This window comes from Cnephaeus nilssonii (genome assembly GCF_951640355.1).
Source record: "Cnephaeus nilssonii genome assembly, chromosome: 1".
Taxonomy (NCBI): Eukaryota; Metazoa; Chordata; class Mammalia; order Chiroptera; family Vespertilionidae; genus Cnephaeus; species Cnephaeus nilssonii.
Window position 1 is genome coordinate 70,819,532 of NC_137072.1, and position 21,554 is coordinate 70,841,085.

A 21,554-nucleotide genomic window follows, 5' to 3' on the forward strand; every position below is an offset into this window, starting at 1 on the left:
GGGCATTGACATATGCAGTTTGCAGTATTTTCTTAGAATTCCTAATATAAATACATATTTTTAAAGTATTCAGTAACTATTTAACTGATATGCAAAAATGAAGAGCAGGAATTCCAATTTAAGAAATCTAATTCAACCATTCAGTCATTTATTCAACAAATATTTATCAGCTCTAATGCCAATTTATTTAATGATTAACTTTGCCTTCATGAAGCTTAACACACGGTTATTCCTTCCTTGAAGAGCACTTTCCTATCCATGACTGGTTCCTATGGGACTAAATTAATTCACGTTAACCAATAGTCAATTCATTTATATTGTTTAAATGGAATAAAAAAGTATATATTACTCTTTAAGGATACAAGAAAGAGGCAGATATTTAATTTTTAAATTGAACTCTATAACTGAAAATTTACAAAAAAAAGTAAAAGCCAGTCAGTTTTATCTTTAATTACCTAATTTATTATAAAAAATAAAATAAAAAGTGAGAACATTACAAAGCTAAACATCAGACAAATCCAGTGAATCTAACACAATCTATTCCCATTACAATTATCAATAAATCAACCTAGTTAATATATTGCTTCACTTATTCTCTATGCCTTCTTTAAGAAATGATTTCCAAAAGAACAACCTTTTAAGCAAGTTATTATAATAAAACTTGTCTACCAAATAATCTATCACAAACACCAGCATCTCAAAGTCTAACACTGAAAGTTTTCAAATTAAAGGTAACATTTTATACAAAAAATGTTTATGGCTTTTCTGCCTGGAGTATAAAAAATAAGCAAGCCTTTTGTCTGATATCTACAACAGACAAAGCGGTAGGAATAATAGGAGTTAAGTATATAAAAAGAGAGAAATGGTATTTGATATCAACAATTTATAAAAGAAATTCTTTCATTCTCTCCTAAGAGATAATCAGATTCAAGAGATTACAATTATTTCTCAAATCATAAAGCATCAGGACTTATTTTACCTTTTAGGTATTAAAAGAGAAATATTTCATGAACTCCATAATGCTGATAACTAAGGATATTTCTAAAATGTAGCATTCCTTTAAAATAGGCGGGGAACAATTTTCTGCCAAAGGTCATTTGGATATTTATAACATCATTTGCGGGCCATACAAAGTTATCAACTTAAAAATTAGCCTGCTATATTTGGTCAAACATTTAATTAATTGACCCCCTAATGACTTGGCAGGGAAGACCAAATGATTTCTCAGGCCTTATAAGTAGGACCTGCTGGTCCAATGTTCCCCACCCCTGCTTTAAAAATATATTCTCTAGGACAATTTTCCCCTAAATATGTTCCTCAGAACACTAGACCTACAAGGTTTCCTGGTGGGGAAAAAGAAGGGAGGTCCGGTCAAATAAATTTGGCAAGCACAACTTACTTTATATCTCTATCTTGAAAATATTTGAAAACTTAAGTCTTGTATAAATATTAGTTTTCTGTGTTTCATTTTTTATCATCACACAGCACACTTCTTTGGTAACAAAATTCCTTTGAGTACCTCTATTCACTTTCTTTGGAACATACTTTGGTAATGCTAGGGTATGTAAAATTTAAATGATACTAGTTTTTTAGAACCACATTAAGTAATCTAATTAATTTTTTAAAAAGCCATGTAGCTTTCAATAGATACTACTTAATAAAAATACTGTAAGAGACATCTTTGGTGGAATACAGAAGTGATTTAAACATAAATCATATTCTCTAACATTTATTGCAAGAGAGCCAAGAGAGAAAACACCCATCAGTTATGACACTGACCTGGTTATTAATGTAGAATAGGAAACAATAACCCAAACAAGAGTTCAGACTACACATTTATAGTAACACTAGAGGCCCGGTGCATGAAATTTGTTCACGGATAGGGTCCCTAGACCTGGCCGGCAATCGGGGCCGATTGGGGCCTTCTGGCTGCTGGCTGGGGCCTCCCTTCCCTGGCTGCCGGCTAGGGCCTTCCTTCATTCTGTGCGGCCCCCTGGTGGTCAGTGCATGTCATAACGAGTGACTGAACTCTGCTCTCCTAGTCCAGTGGTCGGCAAACTCATTAGTCAACAGAGCCAAATATCAACAGTACAACGATTGAAATTTCTTTTGAGAGCCAAATTTTTTAAACTTAAACTTCTTCTAAAGCCACTTCTTCAAAATAGACTAGCCCAGGCCGTGGTATTTTGTCGAAGAGCCACACTCAAGGAGCCAAAGAGCTGCATGTGGCTCGCAAGCTGCGGTTTGCCGACCACTGTCCTAGTCAAACTCCAGTGGGGACACTTTGCATATTAGCCTTTTATATAGAGAGATGGTATCTACACTAATAGAAGAGAAACATGCAAATTAACCATCACTCTGCTACACCCACCAGCCACGCCCCCCAGCCAATCAGGAGCGAGTATGCAAACTAACCCAACCAAGTTGGCGGCTGGCTACAGAACGAGCAGGAGCCTTGGGTTTCCCCAGCGATGGAGGAAGCCAAACTTCCTGGCCTGCCCTGGCCTCTGCTCAGGCTACAAAGTTTCAATTATAGAAGATAAATAAATTCCAGATCCCAGGGCCTCCGCTTGGGTTGCCGGGGGGCATGGCTGGCCTGCAAACCACCACAGACCCCTTGCCCAGGCCACCCCACACCCCAAGGGAACCCCCACCCTGATCCAAGACACCCTTCAGGGCAAACCAGCTGGCCCCCCCAGGGCACCAGGCCTCTATCCTATCTAATAAAAGAGTAATATGCAAACTGACCATCACTCCAACACACAAGATGGCTGCCCCTATGTGGTCAAAGATCCTGCCCCCATGTGGACACAAGATGGCCACCACAAGATGGCCAGCAGGGGAGGGCAGTTGGGAGGGACCAGGCCTGCAAGGGAGGGCAGTTGTGGGCGATCAGGCCAGCAAGAGAGGGCAGTTGGGAGGGACCAGGCCTGCAAGGGAGGGCAGTTGTGGGCGATCAGGCCAGCAAGAGAGGGCAGTTGGGAGGGACCAGGCCTGCAAGGGAGGGCAGTTGGGGCGATCAAGCCTGCAGGGGAGGGCAGTTAGGGGTGACCAGGCCAGCAGAGGAGGGAAGTTGGGGGTGACCCAGGCCTGCAGGGGAGAGCAGTTGGGGGTGACCAGGCCTGCAGGGGAGGGCAGTTAGGGGTGACCAGGCCTGAAGGGGAGGGCAGTTAGGGGTGATCAGGCCTGCAGGGGAGGGCAGTTAGGGGAAATCAGGCTGGCAGGGGAGCAGTTAGGCATCAATCAGGCTGGCAGGGGAGTGGTTAGGGGGTGATCAGGCTGGCAGGCAGAAGTGGTTAGGGGTAATCAGGAAGGCAGGCAGGCGAGTAGTTGGGAGCCAGCAGTCTTGGATGTCCGACTGCCCAGTAGGACTGGGCCTAAACGGGCAGTCGGACATCCCTCGAGGGGTCCCAGATTGGAGAGGGTGCAGGCTGGGCTGAGGAACACAACCCCTCTCCCCCGTGCATGAATTTCGTGCACCGGGCCTCTAGTAAAATATGCTTGACCAAACTAAAACTGTCTAAATTTAAGCACACACTCAATTTTTATTAAAAGAAAGCATAGCTGTGTCTTTATTGTTAACCCTTTTGCTTTTTAAGCCAGCTGATCAGTTTGATTTAAAAAGAGATGCCTTAACAGTATGCTAACTCTGCATACTTCTATAGACTTTAGCCAACTTCCATGCTTTAGGGTACAACTTGCAAAGGGGAAACTTCCCTATGATTTATCATCAAATGTAGTTAAATAACTGTCATGGTATTTTCAATAAACTAGCTTTTAAAAAGGCATTAGTTGGAAGGTAGATGGAAAATTAAGCCTGTGCAAGCATTTTAAAAAAAGAGTAGCATTTTTACTATAATTAGTGTTTATTTGCACCCAGCAAAGTATGTCAAGGTTAGGAGGCTTCAATCATCAGAAATCATTGCCTTTCTCTACCTAAGGTAAAAAAGAGAGAAAAAAAAAATGACTCTAAATGTGAAAAGTTTAATGTGGATGAAATTCTATAATAAAATATTCATAACTCTATACAGAATTATTGGCTATCATGATACAAATAGAAATATTTACTACTTTGTCTTTGAAGAACATCTTAATGCCAGTCCAAAATTACTCTTAACTGAGAGTATGATAAACTAGATATTATACAATAAATAGTATAACCCTCACAAATTTAAAAGATACTTCGGTTTAGTAAGAAAAAGTAAGAAAGCAGGCTAAGCACAGTAAATCTGAAAAATCCCTTAAGTAAAAAGTTTGACGTAATGGACTTCAAAACCCGGTTCCCAAACTTTGATTCCTACAGTCTTTAAGAAGCACTGTTTTAATACCTAGTACTTTGTAACCTGCTATGATTATAGATCTGTGATTTCTTTCATATAACACTATAATTCATTCATTTAACAAATACTTGAGTATCTACTATTATGGAAAAATAAAGATTAAAATACATATGAAGCCTGCCCTAAAGACACTTAGGAGTCTGGAATAGATGATACATATATAAATGGTAGAAAGCCAAATCTGTTTTAAATGTGAAGATTGCTCAGAGGGAAAACAGATTGTTTGGTGGGGGAACGAAGTAAAGGATACAGATTAGGGAATGCATTGATGATAGACTTAAAGAACAAGTAGACTTTAGACCAAAAAAAAAAAAAAAGAGGCTTTGTACTGGAAAAGATGAGAAAAGCATGAAAAATGGAAAATCACAATGAAAATAATTTAATTTTGCAGAAATGTAAAAACTACAAAATACTAAATAATAACATAGAAGTTAGCAGTCTCAAGCACTGGCAACTTGAATATCCAGGCCAGATCTAATCACCAATTAAAACATCTAATGTTGAACACAGAGCTCTATAAATATTTCTAAATTAGTGAGTCATGACCCCCTTATATCTATTATACTCCCTGATGGAATGAGATGGCAAAACAAATTTTACTTATACCGTAACTTAGAATAAATGATTAATTCTCTTCCAAAGACAAACTACTTTTCCAATTTTCAGTGTACATACTCAAAGGCAAGAACAAGAACCCTCTTTCAGTTTGTAAATACAACATACACTCAAATGATACTCAAGCTTCATTTTGAAATCATGATATAAAAAGTATGTTGTTCCATTCACCATGGCAAGATCAAAGTGTTCTAGTCTCAGTTCTGCAATACTGTGCAGGTCGCTCTGTACCTCAGTTTCCTTAACTTTTAAACTGAGGGGGTTCGACCTGCATGAGCTGCAAAGGGTCTTCCAGCTTTAAAATCCTATACTCAATTGTACATCATCTTCCATCTATAACAAAAAAACAGACAGTATTCTTCCTGTAAAAACAGGGAATAAAAACTACCCTTTATTGAGCACATACTAAGTGTTAGGCTCTATTTCTTATTTCACTTAATCCTCATTACACCCCTAAGCACAGGCATTTTCCTTATTTTACTCATAGGGTCTGAGCCATCTTTTATCTGTCTAACCCAATTATGGATGGAAGGCAAGGATTCAAATGAAGGTCTAATTCCAAAGCAAATTATAGTAAACCACATTTCAAAACTTGGTGCCCTAAACCAAAAATATCAGACAAGACAAAAACAAAACAACCACACACCAAAAGCTGAAGAGGGGGGCTGTGACTGTGGTAATCTGGAGAGAGCATGGTCTTCTAATAGGGTAGCTCAGCTGCCTTGTAGCCCCACGTGGGAACCAACAAGAGAAGCCAAATATCAGTTTGTATGTTTGTGTGTGTGAAATCTCCTGATTTTCAAATGAAGGAAAACAGATTTACCAGCTTCCAACTGCTTTAAACAGTTCTAACCCAGATCGGTAAGGTTACTTTTTTAATTATACATATAAATTTCCAGGTAAGTTTTAAAATATGGGCACCAGCAATAAAGCCTAAGCTTTGAAGTAAAACTTGGTTGAATCCTGGCTCTATTACTAGTAGTGTGACATTGGTCAAGTTACTTCACCTCTCTCAGTCCCATTTTTTCATTTGTAAAGTGAGGATATTATCAACTGTCTTGCAGGGTGTTTAGGAGTTAAAGGAGAATGTGGACTTAAAAGCTCAGCACAGTGTCTAGCACAAGGTAAGGACTTGACAATAAAAGTTATTATTACTCTTCAGGATCCCAGTAACATAGAACACGGTATCTACGCTCATAGGCATCCCAGCTATGTGTATGAATATTCCCCCAAGTCTGCCCTTAAAATCATGCTTTGTCACTTTTCTGTAGACCTACAATAAAAAGTGTATTTTTAAAAAGTCATACACACTAATTTCTAATAGATGCCAATCAAACTTCACCAAGTTAAGTTTATCATAAACCTAAAAATCGAACCAACGATCAAGACTGTTTTCTGTGGCTAACAATTTTTCCTAAAGTGATGCCGAAAATAGGGTTACCACGAATTCAGACTTCTGAATAGGGTGAGTGAGTGCAAGGGAAAAGTGGTGCTGGTGGTGGGGGTGTCCCCAAAGCTCTCTGAACTCCAAAGGTCCCTACCACGTCCAAGTATTTCCCAAATGGCATATAGTTGCGTGAGCCCGAAAAACGGGGTCCGAACCGTTTGATGGGACCAGGGCAGGTGGCTTTGTGCCCCAGCATGTCTTTTTATTCTTAGCCACAGGCTCTCGTCAACAGCTGGGTTTTAAGCTCCGTCCTCCCCAAAGCCCCCATTCCAGACCGCGAGAGAGGGAGCAGGACTTCGGGCTCCTCTCGGCCAGTGGAGACACCAGCGAAAAGGGAGCAGGGAGAGGCCCGCGGCCCCGAGGGGGCGTGGGAGACTGGTCGGGCCACCTCTGCCCTGGATCGCCCCCTTCGCGGGCGGTACCCGGCACGGACCACCGCCTCGCGGGGCCTGCGGCGCTTAGGGACGCGGCTGCTGTCAGCCGGGCCGAGCCGCCGTGGCGTGGGGGGCTGCGCTAGGGACGAAAGGGAATAACTCGGGGTTTCTGGAGAAAAAGGGAGGCGAAGGGGGAGGCGGCATGGGGACCCACGGTGGGGCGCGGGAGGTGACCTCCGGGCCCCTGAGTCCTCCGTCCCCGGTTCCTGCCCGAACCCTTCCCACGTCCCGGACCCGCCGCTCCTCTCACCGTCTCGGCTTCGGTGTGCTGGGGTCCCGCACTCTGTCCCCCCATTACCCCGCGGAGGAAATTCATCTTGATGTTCAGCCGCCGGCTCTACCGGCCCCTTCGGGAAGAAATGGTAACTTCCCCTGCCCTCCGCAGGGCCTGGCCCCCACGTCGCACTCCGCGGCCGCCGCCACCGCCGCCTCCAACTCGGCGGCCGCTCCAGCCCCCGAAGCCCGGAAACGCTTTCAGTGGGGATGCGCATGCGCGGAAACGTGGCATTACGTGGCGGCTCGAAGGGCGAAGGCAAAGGGGGGAAAAAGTAAACGACGGGAGGTCCCGGAGCCTGGGTCCGCCAAAGCCCCGCCCACTGCGCAGGCACCGCCCCCCTCCGCAGGGACACGCCTTCTACTCCCGCCCCCCTAGGATCACTGGGGCTGGAACCCGTCACCCACGTGGTCGGAGCCCGGCCCCGCCGGCTGGAGAGGATCCGGAGAGCGTGTACGTGTTTTGGCTTGCAGCGTGTTCAGCGGGCGCCGAGCGGGACTTACTGCAGCCTATCACATCTTGGTGTCGTCTTTTGTTGAGTCGAAAGTGAAATTTTCCTTCGGCCGACGAGACAGGTAAGGAATCCCGGCCGCTGGGAGGGTTCATCTGGTTTTGCGGTGCAGCTTCTGAACCCCGTAAATTGTATTCCTTTGCTTGGCTTTGTTTGGTGGTAAAAAGGGTGCCGGAGCCCCCTCATTCCACTGCCACAGGAGGGCGCATTTCTCAGATGTTGCTCTTCAAACCTGTTAAAAGGAACGCCAGATCCAGACACCAGGTACACCGCTGTTTTCAAGTGGTGTGAGGAGAAAACCAATCGAACTCTGCATTTGCCTTACTAGAGCAAATACATTGATCTGCTGGGTCCACAGTTTGGCAGCGAGTAGCATAATGTTTTTGTTATTAACTCTCAAGCCCTGCATTTCAGCGTGTGTGTGTGTTTTTAGCATGAAAAAATGTCTTTTTCCCCCCCAAAATCGGTATGCATTGTTCCCTTCAAAAGGAGATTTCCAGGTACATTTGCTTCTGGAGTAGTCTTGTAGATTTCTTGAGCCCAAAAAGCGCAGGGTCTCCTTAGCCAACTGATTCATAAACCTCTCCACATGGATGCCCCACAGGTTTCAGATTCCCCAGCCTCCGTTAAAGAAAAAAAATCAAGATGCTCCCTGTGCTCTGCCACGATCAATAGTATCACCAGCCAAATAGTTGCCTAAGCTAGAAAGAGGAAGCTGGGAAGACTCTTAAATTCTGGACTCTTTCCCGCCCCCCAATGTCTAGGGGTCAAGTTCTATTATGTTTATTTGTAGAATGCAGTATTTCTCAAATAGGTCTGCTCTCCATATCTCTGCCTGTGAGATAGATTGTTGTCATCAGTTTCCACCCAGGTTATAAGGCAATAGCTTCCTAACTCGTTTGTCATTATTCAAGCCCTGACTTCCCTCCATTCCAGTCTCTAGTCCAGCGGTCGCCAACCTTTCGGACCTCACGGACCACTAGGCTAGTCCATCCGTGGGTGAGCCTAGCAATGGCAAAACATCTGTCCATGACAGTCCTCTTATTAAAATCTTTCAGTGATCACCCGTTCTCTGCACAATAAAACCAAACTCCTTAGCTTACTACACAGGCCTGCTCTGATCTGGATCCGGCCTATCTTTACAGCTTCTGCCTTCCCCACATACTCAGGGTATATGCCTTTCCCCTTCCTCCTCCTTATCAAGGAAACTCCTGCTAGTTCCTTAAGACTTAACTCTGGCATCTTCTGGCAACTCTCAATAAAACGCTTGTTAAGCCAAACTGTTAAGGGCAGGATTATGTTATTTATTTTGTATCTTTGTGTCTTAGCACTATCTCATAGGAGGTGATACTATGGGTAAGTGAAGAAAGCATTAAAGGATATATGAATATTATGCTGAGGAGGAGGGTCCCTTTTTTTCATCTGTAATGTAGAATTATAGATAGTACATATCACAAAAGCTATAGTGAAAGTTCCTTTCCTAGTGTCAAGGTTTTAAGCCTGGGTGACTTGGATAATGGTGGGGATCATGCTGCCAAAAATACTGTGCACTAAGCATTGTCCCCTGCTTTACAACTGGACACTTGACATTTTCCATCCGACATTTTCCATGGGGGCATTTTGTTGCAGCCTAAAAAAAGTAACTAATAAATGCTCAGCTTTTTTATTACCAGGTAATGTGTGCAAAGAACTTCACCAAGTCCCTAAGCCTCTCCCCTCCCTCCCTGAGCCTCTTCTCACCTCCTCCTCCATGTGCCCCACTGTACCCCATCATGAGGGATAAAGCTCTAAGACGGAGTGGGGCTCATTGGATGTGTACTACATGTGTTACTTGGTAATAAAAAGCAGTGCCTTGACATTTTAGCAAAATTGTTTTAAGGCACTGGCCTTTTCAAAATGCCTGGTTTTGTTTTAAATTTTGGTGAGTGTAGTAGGCCACTAGGAGTTTTCCCTTCATTTGACCTGTTTCTTCCCTCACTGCATGCACTGGGTAGGAAGGACTATGGGCAGGAAGGATGGACAGTTGATTGCAGAGCAGATGAGTGTGGAGGCCCCAGGCTTCCTCTTGACCTCTAGTCTTGCCCTTCTCCTGATGTCTGGGGAAGGGTGGAGCTGCCGGTTACTTCTAGGCTCAAGAGGAGGCAGAGAAGGTACAGTGGCCATTTTGTCCCTCATTTGGGGTCTGAAAGGAGAGCAGAGACATCATTACTACAGAATAGCCATGAAATGGACTCATTTAAGGGGCAGGGGGGTTACAGGTGAATCTACTTCCGCTGATTTTATAGAGAAAAGTCAGGGACCATGTCCTGTTCTTATTTGTACTCTTTAGTCATCTAGTGCAATTCCTTTATCATGATAGATGCTCAAGATCCATTTCTTAAATAAAGGAAGAGGAAATGTGAAAAAATTGTGACTGCCTGATTATGCCATTATACTTCTGACTTTCATAAATCTAAACACTCAAGTTAATGCCATGAATTATTAAAATACACATATTTGACTTGGGTAAATAAAAATGATTTTTATTTTTCTAAAGCAAACCTGAAAACAGAGCAACTAATAAAAGTCATTGGTTTGAAATTAATTTTTAAAACTGTTTATCATTACAATCCTCTAGTTCAGTGGTTCTCTTCAGTGGCCCATTTTCCCTATCCTTTCTTACTTTCTAGTGGCAAACTCAACAATAGCACTGGCAAGATTGCACTCTTTTTTTATGGCTGAATCATATTCCATTATATATATGCACCACTTATTTATCCATTCATCTATTGATGGACACTTAGGTTGCTTCTATATCTTGACTATCGTAAATGCTGCAATGAATATATGGATGCATATGTCTTTTCAAAATAGTGTTTTGAGTTTCTTCAGATAAATACCCAGAAATGGAATTGCTGGTCCCTTCTTTGTCTCTTGTTACAGTCTTTTTTCTAAATGGTAAAAGGCTTTTTATTCCACATTCAGCAATATAATTTCTCTAAAAACCTAGTAGGCTTCTTAGCTCTGATTGCAATTAGTTCTATATGCTAGTAGCCACCCTCAAAGTTTGTCTTAGGTATAATTCTCAGCCTGATTTATTTTGTTTATAGCTTTTGTTTTAAAGTCTGTTTTTCCATAAATGAGTGAGTTCATGTGACTTTTATCTTTCTCTGACTGGCTTATTTCACTTAGCATAATGCTCTCCAGGTCCATCCAAGCTGTTGCAGATGGTAAGAACTCCTTTTTTTACCGCAGCGTAGTATTCCATTGTGTAGATCAGTGATGGGCAACCTTTTGAGCTTGGTGTGTCAAACTTTGCCAAAAAACTGAGCATAACTCGGGTAGTGTGTCACTTTGAGGAAAAAACTAACTCCAAGTCTAGTCGCAAATATTTCATCCTCAGGAGCAGCAAATGTTTCATCCTCGGCATGCGGCCGCGTGTCATCAGAAATGGCTACGCGTGTCAGTGCTGACACGCGTGTCATAGGTTCGCCATCACTGGTGCAGATGTACCACAGTTTTTTAATCCACTCATCTACTGATGGGCATTTAGGCTTTTTCCAAATCTTAGCTATGGTGAATTGTGCTACTATGAACATAGGGGTGCATATGTCCTTTCTAATTGGTGTTTCTAGTTTCTTGGGATATATTCCTAGAAGTGGGATTACTGGGTCAAATGGGAGTTCCATTTTTAGTTTTTTGAGGAAACTCCATACTGTACTCCACAGTGGCTGCACCAGTCTGCATTCCCACCAGCAGTGCATGAGGGTTCCTTTTTCTCTGCATCCTTGCCAGCACTTGTCGTTTGTTGATTTGTTGATGATAGCCATTCTGACAGGTGTGAGATGGTACCGCATTGTCGTTTTGATTTGCATCTCTCGGATAATTAGTGACTTTGAGCATGTTTTCATATGTCTCTTGGCCTTCCTTCTGTCTTCTTTCAAAAAGTATCTATTTAGGTCTGTTGCCCATTTTTTGATTGGGTTGTTTATCTTCCTTTTGTTAAGTTGTATAAGTTTCCTGTAAATGTTGGAGATTAAACCCTTATCGGTGATGACATTGGCAAATGTGTTCTCCCATGCAGTGGGCTTTCTTGTTGTTTTGTTGATGGTTTCTTTTGCTGTGCAGAAACTTTTTATTTTGATGTAGTCCCATTTGTTTATTTTCTCTTTAGCTTCCATTGCCCTAGGGGCAGTATCAGTGAAGAAGTTCTTTCGGCATATGTCTGAGATTTTTGCTTCCTGTGGATTCCTCTAGTATTTTTATGGTTTCCCATCTTATGTTTAAGTCCTTGATCCATTTTGAGTTTATTTTTGTGTATGGTGTAAGTTAGTGATCTAGTTTCATTTTTGGGCATGTATCTGTCCAATTTTCCCAACACCATTTATTGAAGAGGCTGTCTTGACTCCATTGTATGTTCATGCCTCCTTTGTCGAATATATAATGAACAACATAAACTGATGAACAAAAACAGATTCAGAGACAGAGAAACATCAATCAGACCTTCAAACCTCAGAGGGAAGGTAGGGGAGGGTGGGGGTAAGGGGGAGAGATCAACCAAAGGACTTATATGCATGCATATAAGCCTAACCAATGGACAGAGACAACAGGGGGGTAAGGCATGAGTGGGGAGGATGGGGGTTAATGGGGGGATAAGGACACATATGTAATAACTTAATCAATAAAGAAATTAAAAAAAAATAGAACCTTGAAAAAAAAAATAAAGTCTGTTTTTATCTGGTATAATTGCTATCCCAGCTTTTTTTTACTTTGTTTCATTTCCATGAAATATCTTTTTTTATCCCTTTACTTGCAGTCTTTCGATCTGCAGCGAGTCTCCAGTAAACAGCCACATACAGGCTTTTAAAGACTAGTTACTGGAAAATCGGTGTACAGAAATATTGGTGATACAATTATGTGTAATATCCATTAACCAAACAACACACAGCGAAATAAATCAATAATGATGAAGCAGCAATTGAAATCTATGACCAATCAATAATAACAATATCAAGCATTGTTTGTGCTCCTTATATGCTAGCCTTTAGTTATTCAAAGTACTTTACATAAAATAATGTACATAATCCTCACAACAACCTTATGAAGTAGGCAGTGCTATCAGTCCTGTTTGACAGAGGGGAACACGGGCACACAGGGTGACCTGGCCATGTCTGTCATACAGCTGGGAAGCAGCAGAGCTGGTACAGTTGGCAGTCTGGCTCCAAAGCCTGTGCTCTTAGGTACTTTGCTATCTGACCTGTCTAGACTCAAGACAATGACCTTGCACTAAGTGGTCTACAAGTTCTTACACAACCTGGCCCCTCTGTTATCCCCGTGACCTCCTCTTCCCTCCATTCCAGCAACACTGGCTTCCTTGGGTTTCTGAAACTTGCTCTTGCCTCTTGTTCTTTGCTATATTTTGAATGCGTGCTACTCCAGCCACAAAGAGGACTGGCTTACTCCTCCACCTTATTTAAGTCCACTCAGATGTCACTTAGGTCTTTCCTGACTGCCCTAAGTTGTAATCTTCCCATACTCCTTCTCCTTCTGCTCTGCTTGTTCTTTTCTGTAGCACTTACCAGTCTGATACATACTTCTTCCATATATATTGTTTTCCCACATTTCATCAGATCTAAGACAACATCAAATCTACCTCAGAAAGAAAAAAATAAACAAACCTGTCAGGTGGTAAAAAGCCATCTACCAAAGATGCATTTAAATTTCAGGTCTTATAAAATGTAAAAAAAAATGTTCATTGTAAGATTAATGGAATATAGTATATATTTTATTTTATTATTATATTTTAATCCTCACCTGAGGATATGTTTATTGATTTTAGAGAGAGAAGAAGAAAGAGAGAAACATCAGTTTGAGAGAGAAACATCAATCGGTTTCCTCCTGTGCACACCCAGACCAGGGGTCGAACCTGTGACCTTTTGGTGTATAGGATGATGCTCTAACTAAACACCACTTTTAGGGCTCGTATATATTTTAAATCTTTAGCTTGTTTATTATCTCTTTTCCTACTACCACCAGAATGTAAACCCACAAGGGTAAGGATTTTAGTCCTTTTATAAATGGCTTGATCCTCAGTGCTTAGCACAGTATCTCTGACACGTAGTAAGCATTTGGTAACTCTTCAGTGAATGAATGAATTCCCCAAATGAAGAAATTCCCACTTTTGCCATGTGCATGGGAACAGAAATCCTGCAATGTTGCTAAGCATTGCATGGCAGCCAGACTTCCTAGACTGAGTTTGAATCAGGCTCCTCAGAAAATTTTATTACCTAGTTTTAGTTTATGAATATTTTGTTGATCTTTACTGATCAACTTAGTAATTAACATGTAGTCATATGTAAAGATAAATGACTGTGGGGGAAAAGGACATTATTTTTAGGATCATATAGCCACCTTAACCTGCCAGTGGGCAGCACACTTTGTTTGAAATTCATTACACTTATGCAGTGGTTCTTTTCTCTTCTTCCTCTTTCTCCTCCTCCTTTTCAAGAAAGGTAATACATTCACATGGTTAAAATAAAAAGTACAAGAGGGTATATAGCAAAAAGTCTCCCTGCTATTCCTTGGCACCCAGGCAATTAATGTAAACAATTCTTGTTTATTTTTCCAGATATACATATATGTATATGTAATCTCTTTATTTTTTTAAACAAATATGTGTAGCACACAGTTCTACACCTTACTTTTTCCCATTTAATATATCTTGGAAATAGTTCCATACAAAAAGAGGTATTTCTTATCCTAATTGTGTTCCATGAAGTGCTTTTCAAAATATTTTTAAAGTCCTAGATGCTCATTGGGAGAGGAGGGTGCAAGCAAGGGGATTCTGACCATCTCCCTCCTGCTCCATTTGATTGATTTCATTTGCTTATATTCCTATTTCATTTGAAAAAATTCAGAGGCTAAAATGTTAGTCAGCTGCCTATTAGGAGATATGGAATGTGACCCAGGCAAGAACTTGGAAAAGGCAAGTCCATCAGTCTCACATGCTGTAGAGTCCAGGGTTCAAGTTCCTGTTCTACCTGTTTTGAAAGAAATAATAGTACCCTCCTCATGTGGTGGTTGTTGGGATTGTATTAGATGATAGCTTTGATGTGCTTTGTACTTCAGTACATGAAACATAGTAAGTACACACTAAAGGCTAGAGTAGAGGCCTAGACCATCTTTGATGTGTATCATTAATTTCTTAACAACTGAATATTTAAAATTATCCCGTTATGGTACTCAACTCAAACTTCATTGGCACATGTTACTGAAAAGTCTGTTACTTCAAATATGGCTTAATCTGGGGCATCAAGGTAATCTCTCCAGGATCTGGGCTCTCACTGTTTTTGCACTCTACTCTTTTTATTGGTTTCCATACAGTGTCAAGATGACGGTCAGTACCTGTAGTCCTATAATCTCCCAGGTCCAAGTTCATTAAGAAAGACTCCTAACCTCTCTCTTTACAGTCCCAGCAAAAGTCTCCTTCTGACTTAATTGGATCTGATTAGGTCATTTGCCCATGTGTTGACCCAGTTCCTGTAGTCCAGTGTGTGAGATGCTCTGATTGGCCTTGATTTAGAGGCCCACCTCTAAAACAAGCAATAGGAATCCTCCCCTCATCTCAACGGATATGGCATAAGAACAGGGGAGCAGGGACTTTCTTCAAAGAAAAGCTGAAATACTGTGCCAGGAGAAAGCTTATCAGGATAGAAAAAAACAATAGATGCTCACTATATCCCCTAATGGACTTGACTGCTGGCCAATGTTTTTGAAAAGTATTTTTCCAGCCATGCTACTAGCATATTGCTAGCATCAGTTCTGTTGCTCTGCAAAAGATTCAAAAGATCATGTTGCATTATTTAATAGCAGTACCTTTACACTGCTTCATATTTATATCTGCAAGCAAAGCTGTACCTACACCCTTATAAAGAAAGTCCAGTCTAGTTGTGTTTTCATTCTTAAGAAAATACAATAAACAGAATTGCTTACATCTGAAACACCTAAATTGGAAAACACCATTTTTAGTTTCAAAGGGCTTTTTATAAAACTATTGAGGGACAGATCCAGGCCCTGGCACTCTTGCCCCCTGTGGAATTTTACTGTCACCTGTCTTACACCCACTCTCTTCCTCCTCCCCTCTCTGCTAGCTGAACAGGCAGGTCCTGAATAGCCAGAATAGTATTGAAGTTTTTACTGTCCCATTTAACAGCTACACCAAATCCTTTGAAGTTCACATTACTAGCCGATGCCAAGATTCCATGGAAGCTTAAGATGACTTATTATGGAGTCATTGCCACTTTGACCAGTAATCCATGATCCCGAAGCAAGTTGTAGCTGATCTATCTCATTTGCCTGAGTCTATGGCCCAAGTGAGTATGGGTGGGGAGATTCGGTGGCAGGGGCGTCTGTAGGCTGTCTCTTGAGAATAAGGTAGATTGGGCCTCAGGGCCAGCAGGATGGTAGCAGACCAGACTAGAACTTTCAAAGCCAGCACAAACCTCCAAGGGCCCCTCACTCCCCAATTCCAGCTCTTTAGTGAAGTTGACTGTAAGGTACCAGTGGTCTGTGATGGTGAACACATTACACAGATAATTGGGATGGGCTCAGTAACTTGCTGGTATTAGGTGGCAGAGGCAGGTGGCTTGAGGAAAGAAGAGGGAGTTGATTGTGTACTTAATTCTCTGCCAGCAGCTCAGGAGTCCATGGGCAAAAGAATGGAAGATGGGAAGATCATGAGCACAGAGAGGCAGAGCAGTCTTCCCTGTGGCCTGACTGTTCCCTGACGCTGCCTTGCCCAGGACCTCACAAACACCACACTAGTTGTGGGCAGTATAAAGAACTAGAAGAGCTCTAGCCTTCTCTCCCCCACCCCCCACCCCCACCCCGCCACTACTTTTTCCCCACCTCCAATCCCTGCATGCACACATGGCCTTTCCAGGGCCAAGTCCTAAAACTGCTGGCTCTCTTCCATAATGACTCCTAAATAGCTTAGCATTGAAGGTCTCAGTAGGTATTGCCACTGCCAGTCTCCTTCATGGGAGGGTGCTGGCATCTAGGTCTGCTTCTTCCAGTGCCTGGATCAGTACAAAATGACTATACTGGTATTTGGGTACTAATTTCATGATGTAATAAACATCAAGATCTTTGTTTTTTAAAAGCTCAGAATTCATACCATTTAAAGCAAATCAGTGAAACTACATATTCAACACATTTCTATTTTTTCTTAATTCTTTATTGTTGAAAGTATTACATATGTCCCCTTTCCCCCCATTGTCCTCTCCCAGCCCGCCCCTGCCAAACACATTAGCCATTCCAAATTCTGCTGTGTCCTTCACCTTCAGAAGAGTTCATGTCTGATGGTTTTGATCTGGCTCAGATTCAGTGCCTTCCTGCACCTATAGTTTTTCTGCCCGGAGCTTTTTAGAACCTTAACCTTTGGGGTAACTGCTCAGCTCTGGCCAGAGGCTAGGGCTCCCTGTTTAGCCAATCTGGGAAGGATAGTCTTTCCAGTTGTCTAACTCCTGCCTTCCCCAGCAGAATGAGCCACTTTGTTCTTAGAGTGCCCTTCTAACAGGATCCATGCTTAGTCCCTTCCTCTATTTTGAAGGGGAGGGGAGTAGGAGTAGGTAGATTGTGGGAGTTGGGAAGGGGGATTAGTAGATGGAACTGCGGGAGCTGATGGATAAGGAGAAGGTTTTAGGACTTCTATGAAGGAAAGAAGAGGCAAAGAAGAAGATGGTGAGAGAGTGGCAAGAGAGATCTAAGAAACTGAATTGAAACTGCTGACTAATATCTGAAGCTCTAGAGTATTATACCCATATTAATGCAGTTTTTTTTTTTCAGTACTTAAAGATAGCGTGGTATAGCAGAATTCTGAAAGCGGATGTGCTTGGTTTCTTGAACTACTGATTCAGGAAACATTTGAGCCTCTGTCCTTTGTGCCAGGCTCGCTATAGGTACTCTCTCATGTGCAATCTCATTCTGGAATGCTAGAAATTCTTACTCCTATTTCATAGAGAAGCCTGGGCTTCAGCATGCTATAGAACAGAAAGGCATGTTTTGTTTGCAAACCTAGATAGACCCGGGTATTTATTCTAGTCCTGCCACTTTGGGACTGTGTAGCCCTGGGCAAATTACTAACTTTGCTACGCCAGTTATGATTACCGTGCCTTGCAACAGAAAGCCAGAGTGTCTTCATCAAATTAGGTAGGCAGTACAGGACTGATACAGAGGCTCTAAGATGCCAACTAGAATCTAAGCTGGGATCTTTCTGCTCAGCCATCTTTGTGGTTACATCTCCAGCATTGCATCCTTATCTTGGAAAGGAAGAGGGGCAAAGGTCAAAGGTAAAAGTTATCTATCAACTGATACCCATCCCCCACTCTTTTATTTTGAACTAATTTTAGAATTGCAAAAAGGTTACAAAAATTGTACAAATAATTCTCATATACTCTTCATCTAGATTTCTCAAATGTTTCATCCAATTACTTTATCATTTTTTCTCTAAATATATACATTTTCCTCCTGAACCATCTGGAGGAGAATTTATAGGCATGATCTCCCTTTTATCCCTGAAATACTTAAGTATTTTATTCCTAACAACAAAAACATTTTCTCAAATAACATAGTGCAATGATCAAAACTAGGAAGTTAACACTGAAAACATTGTAGTTATCTAATCTACAAACCTATTTCAAATTTTGCTAGTAGTTCCACTAATTTCCTTTTTGAGAAAAAAAAATTTTTTTTTTTCTGGTCCAGTATCAAATTCAGGATAACACATTTAATCTGGAACAGTTCCTCTGTCTTTCTTTGTCATTCATGGTTTTGGTATTTTGGAGAGTACAAGATAGGTCAGTTATTTTGTAGAGGGCCCCTCATTTGGGGTTTGTCTGATCTGGCTTCATGCTAGATTCAGATTATACATCTTTGACAGGAATATCACAGAAGTGCTGTCCTCACAGTGCATCATCTCAGGATCTCTTTGTCCTATTATTAATGACTAGAGGCCTGGTGCATGAAATTTGTGCATGGGAGGTGGGGGGTGGTCCCCTCAGCCCAGCCTGCACCCTCTCCAATCCAGGACCACTGGCTCTTAACTGCTCATCTGCCTGCTTGCCTGATCGCCCCTTACTGCCCCCCCACCAGCCTGGTCACCCCTTACTGCAACCCCCTGCTGGCCTGGTCACCCCCAACTGCCCCCCCCCCCGCTGGCCTTGTCACCCCCAACTGTCCCCCCTGCCGGCCTTGTCGCCCCACGCAGCCTGCTGTTCGGACGTTACTGTGACGGCGTCCCAGACGATTTGCATATCCCTCTATTATTAGTATAGATATTAATTTTGATCATTTGTTTAAGGTGTTATCTGCCAAACTACTCCACTGAACAGTTTGTAATTGATAAGTATTATTTGGAAGATATGCGTTAGTACTGATAAGTGTCCTGTTTTTCATCAAACTTTCACCCTCCTGTTTCAGCATCCATTGATATTCTTGCCTGAATCATTGGTGGTTGCCAGTCTGCATTTTGTCTACAAAGCTTTCCAGGAAGCTCCATCTTTGTACTTCCACCTGTTTTGTTAAGAACTGTGTCCAGCCTGGGTTCAGTGATTGAACATTGACCTGTGATCCAGGAGGTCACGATTTGATTCCCAGTCATGGCATATACCTGGATTGTGGGTTTGATCCCCAGTGTGGGGAGTACAGGAAGCAGCTGATCAGTGATTCTCATAGTTGATGTTTTTATCTCTCTCCCTCTCCCTTCCTCTCTGAAATCAATAAAAATATTTTTTTAAAAAGAACTGTATCAAGCCTTAGCTGCAAGAGTGCCTGACAAATGCATAATTATATTGTTGTTTTTTTTGTATGGGCATATTGCTACCTCCAATAAAATTGGGGTTCTCGTAGTAAAGAGGGGATAATATACTGGGTAAGCAACTTGCCAACACAATATTATCGTTATAAGGATTAAATTAAATAATGTTTGTAAAACATCTACCAGGAGCTTATGTCACAGTTGATACTTAAAAATATCCCTCCCCAATCTGTGGGTTTTGTTTATTTTATTTATTTATTTATTTATTTATTTATTTATTGTCACATAGCTAGTAAATGACAAACCCTACTCTAGTCATTACACCATAGTTTCCTGTATTCTCTTAAATCTTTTGGCACCTTTTCAGCTGTACATCTAAAACTACCTCTATACTATAATAACTACATATCTGTTTGTGGAGTGATCCTGTTTACTAGATAATGACAGCAATCTGTCATCTATCTATACTTGATTTAAATTTCTTTATATTTGGATGTATTCATCTCTATGTAGTCCAAGGACGTTCTCTTTTGGGGCAATGGCTATTAAGTTCCCTAGAGATCATGATCTAGAAAGATCTGGGAGGGGAAAATGGTCAGAGAATGAAGGTATTTGTTCAGCATTATAAATAAATACAACTGTATGTTTTTTTGATTATTTGCTGTTTTAAAAAATATTTAACAAAGAGAGAGCGAATTGTAAAAATCTTTCATTTTTTGCCAACGATAGGAATTGGAATTTTAAAATTCCTTTGTCACAAAATCAGTATGAAAGAACATGAAATTTTAATATCAATTGGCAGTAAAATCTCACTTCATTTAACTGAGAATTTTAACCTGAACATTATAGAATAAAAGCATCAGCACATGACAGAAGTTACAAGTGATAAATCAGGATACAAAACTTTATATACCAAATGATCATAGCTAAGGTTAAAATAAATGCATAGGAAGGAAATGTAGTAAGGTATGAATTCAGAATAGTTATGTTTAGGTGGAAGGATCTGGGTGATGTTTTCTTCTTTCAACTATTCCATAATTAATACTGATAATTTTTCTTTTTCTTGACAAGCATGCCTTAAGAAAAATCATAAATAATAAACTTAGAAAATAAATTAAATAGAACACTTTGGGAAAAGAAGCATCTGGAACCCTGACTATTACTGTGCTTCGGAGGAGAGGCCCAAGAGGCTCCATATTGCTTGCAGCTGATGCCTGAGCCTGAATTTCGTTACATTACTTTGTATACCAGCTATTTTACTCCCTCCCTTTCATTCTTTCTTTCCTTTATTTATTTTCTCTTTTCTTATTACTGTAAGGTAGGTGAAGAGATTATTTATAAGAAAGAGGCAGTTTGATATATCAGAAAGAACATTACACTTTAGAGCCATATATACTTGGATTTGAATCTAGCCATCAACATAGTCATTCAACAAACATTAATTGATCAGCTACTATGCCATTCACTATCTTAGGCACTGGAGATTCAGCAGACAAACTGCCTTTGTGAAACTTATATTCTAGTGGGGAAGACAGTGTGATTTAGGAAGTCCTGGAAAGACTCTTGGATCAGAAATTATCTGCTGAACCACAGGATCACTGCATAAAATTCTGCCATGAAGGACTCACCTTTTGGGTCAACAACATCATTTAAATTGCAGATATCAATGGAAAGAGTGCATCATCATTAGACTTAATGTGTTAGTGTGAATTAATTATCTCATATACCTCAGTAGCTAAATGAGAGCCATGCTTTGCAAGAATAAACATTTTAATTGAGGAGGGGGCCATTAGGTACTATCCAGAAGGGGTAGACTTGAGTGGGTTTTAGAGTTGACAGTAGGAGGGTCCCATGGCAAGAGGTGAATTAAGAAGGGCAGGAAAAATGAAAAACAACAACCAGTGGTAGGATTTTGGGAGCAAGTTTCACCCTAACATATGAGTTTGTCTTGGGGAAAGATCCTGAAGTTTTCTCAGGTTTAGGTACCATTCTTCCTCCTTCCCTTCATAGTCACAGTTTTTTGAAAGAGTGCCTTAAAACTGGAACTCCCTCACATTGTCAAATACTCCTGAAGTATGCCATCTCTCTCACAAAATGTGTAAGATATAAATAAATACATAAATGCATACATACATACAA

At 41.2% G+C, this 21,554-nt stretch overlaps 2 protein-coding genes across 3 annotated transcripts in view; one reads left to right on the plus strand and one right to left on the minus strand.

Moving 5' to 3' along the window:
* The window catches only part of USO1 (USO1 vesicle transport factor), a 76,743-nt gene extending 69,419 nt beyond the window's left edge, over positions 1 to 7,324 (minus strand). Inside the window, exon 1 of one of the 2 annotated variants that reach the window (XM_079772247.1) lies at positions 7,087 to 7,324. In XM_079772247.1, coding sequence (XP_079628373.1) covers positions 7,087 to 7,152 — 66 coding nt within the window. In that variant the 5' untranslated portion in view covers positions 7,153 to 7,324. The remainder of the gene's footprint in view (positions 1 to 7,086) is intronic. The other variant, XM_079772248.1, reaches the window with a different exon arrangement.
* Positions 7,325 to 7,534: 210 nt separating this feature from the next.
* Positions 7,535 to 21,554, plus strand: part of G3BP2 (G3BP stress granule assembly factor 2) — a 72,832-nt gene continuing 58,812 nt past the window's right edge. Inside the window, exon 1 of the mRNA XM_079768653.1 lies at positions 7,535 to 7,685. The gene's annotated coding sequence lies outside the window, so the exon portion shown is untranslated. The remainder of the gene's footprint in view (positions 7,686 to 21,554) is intronic.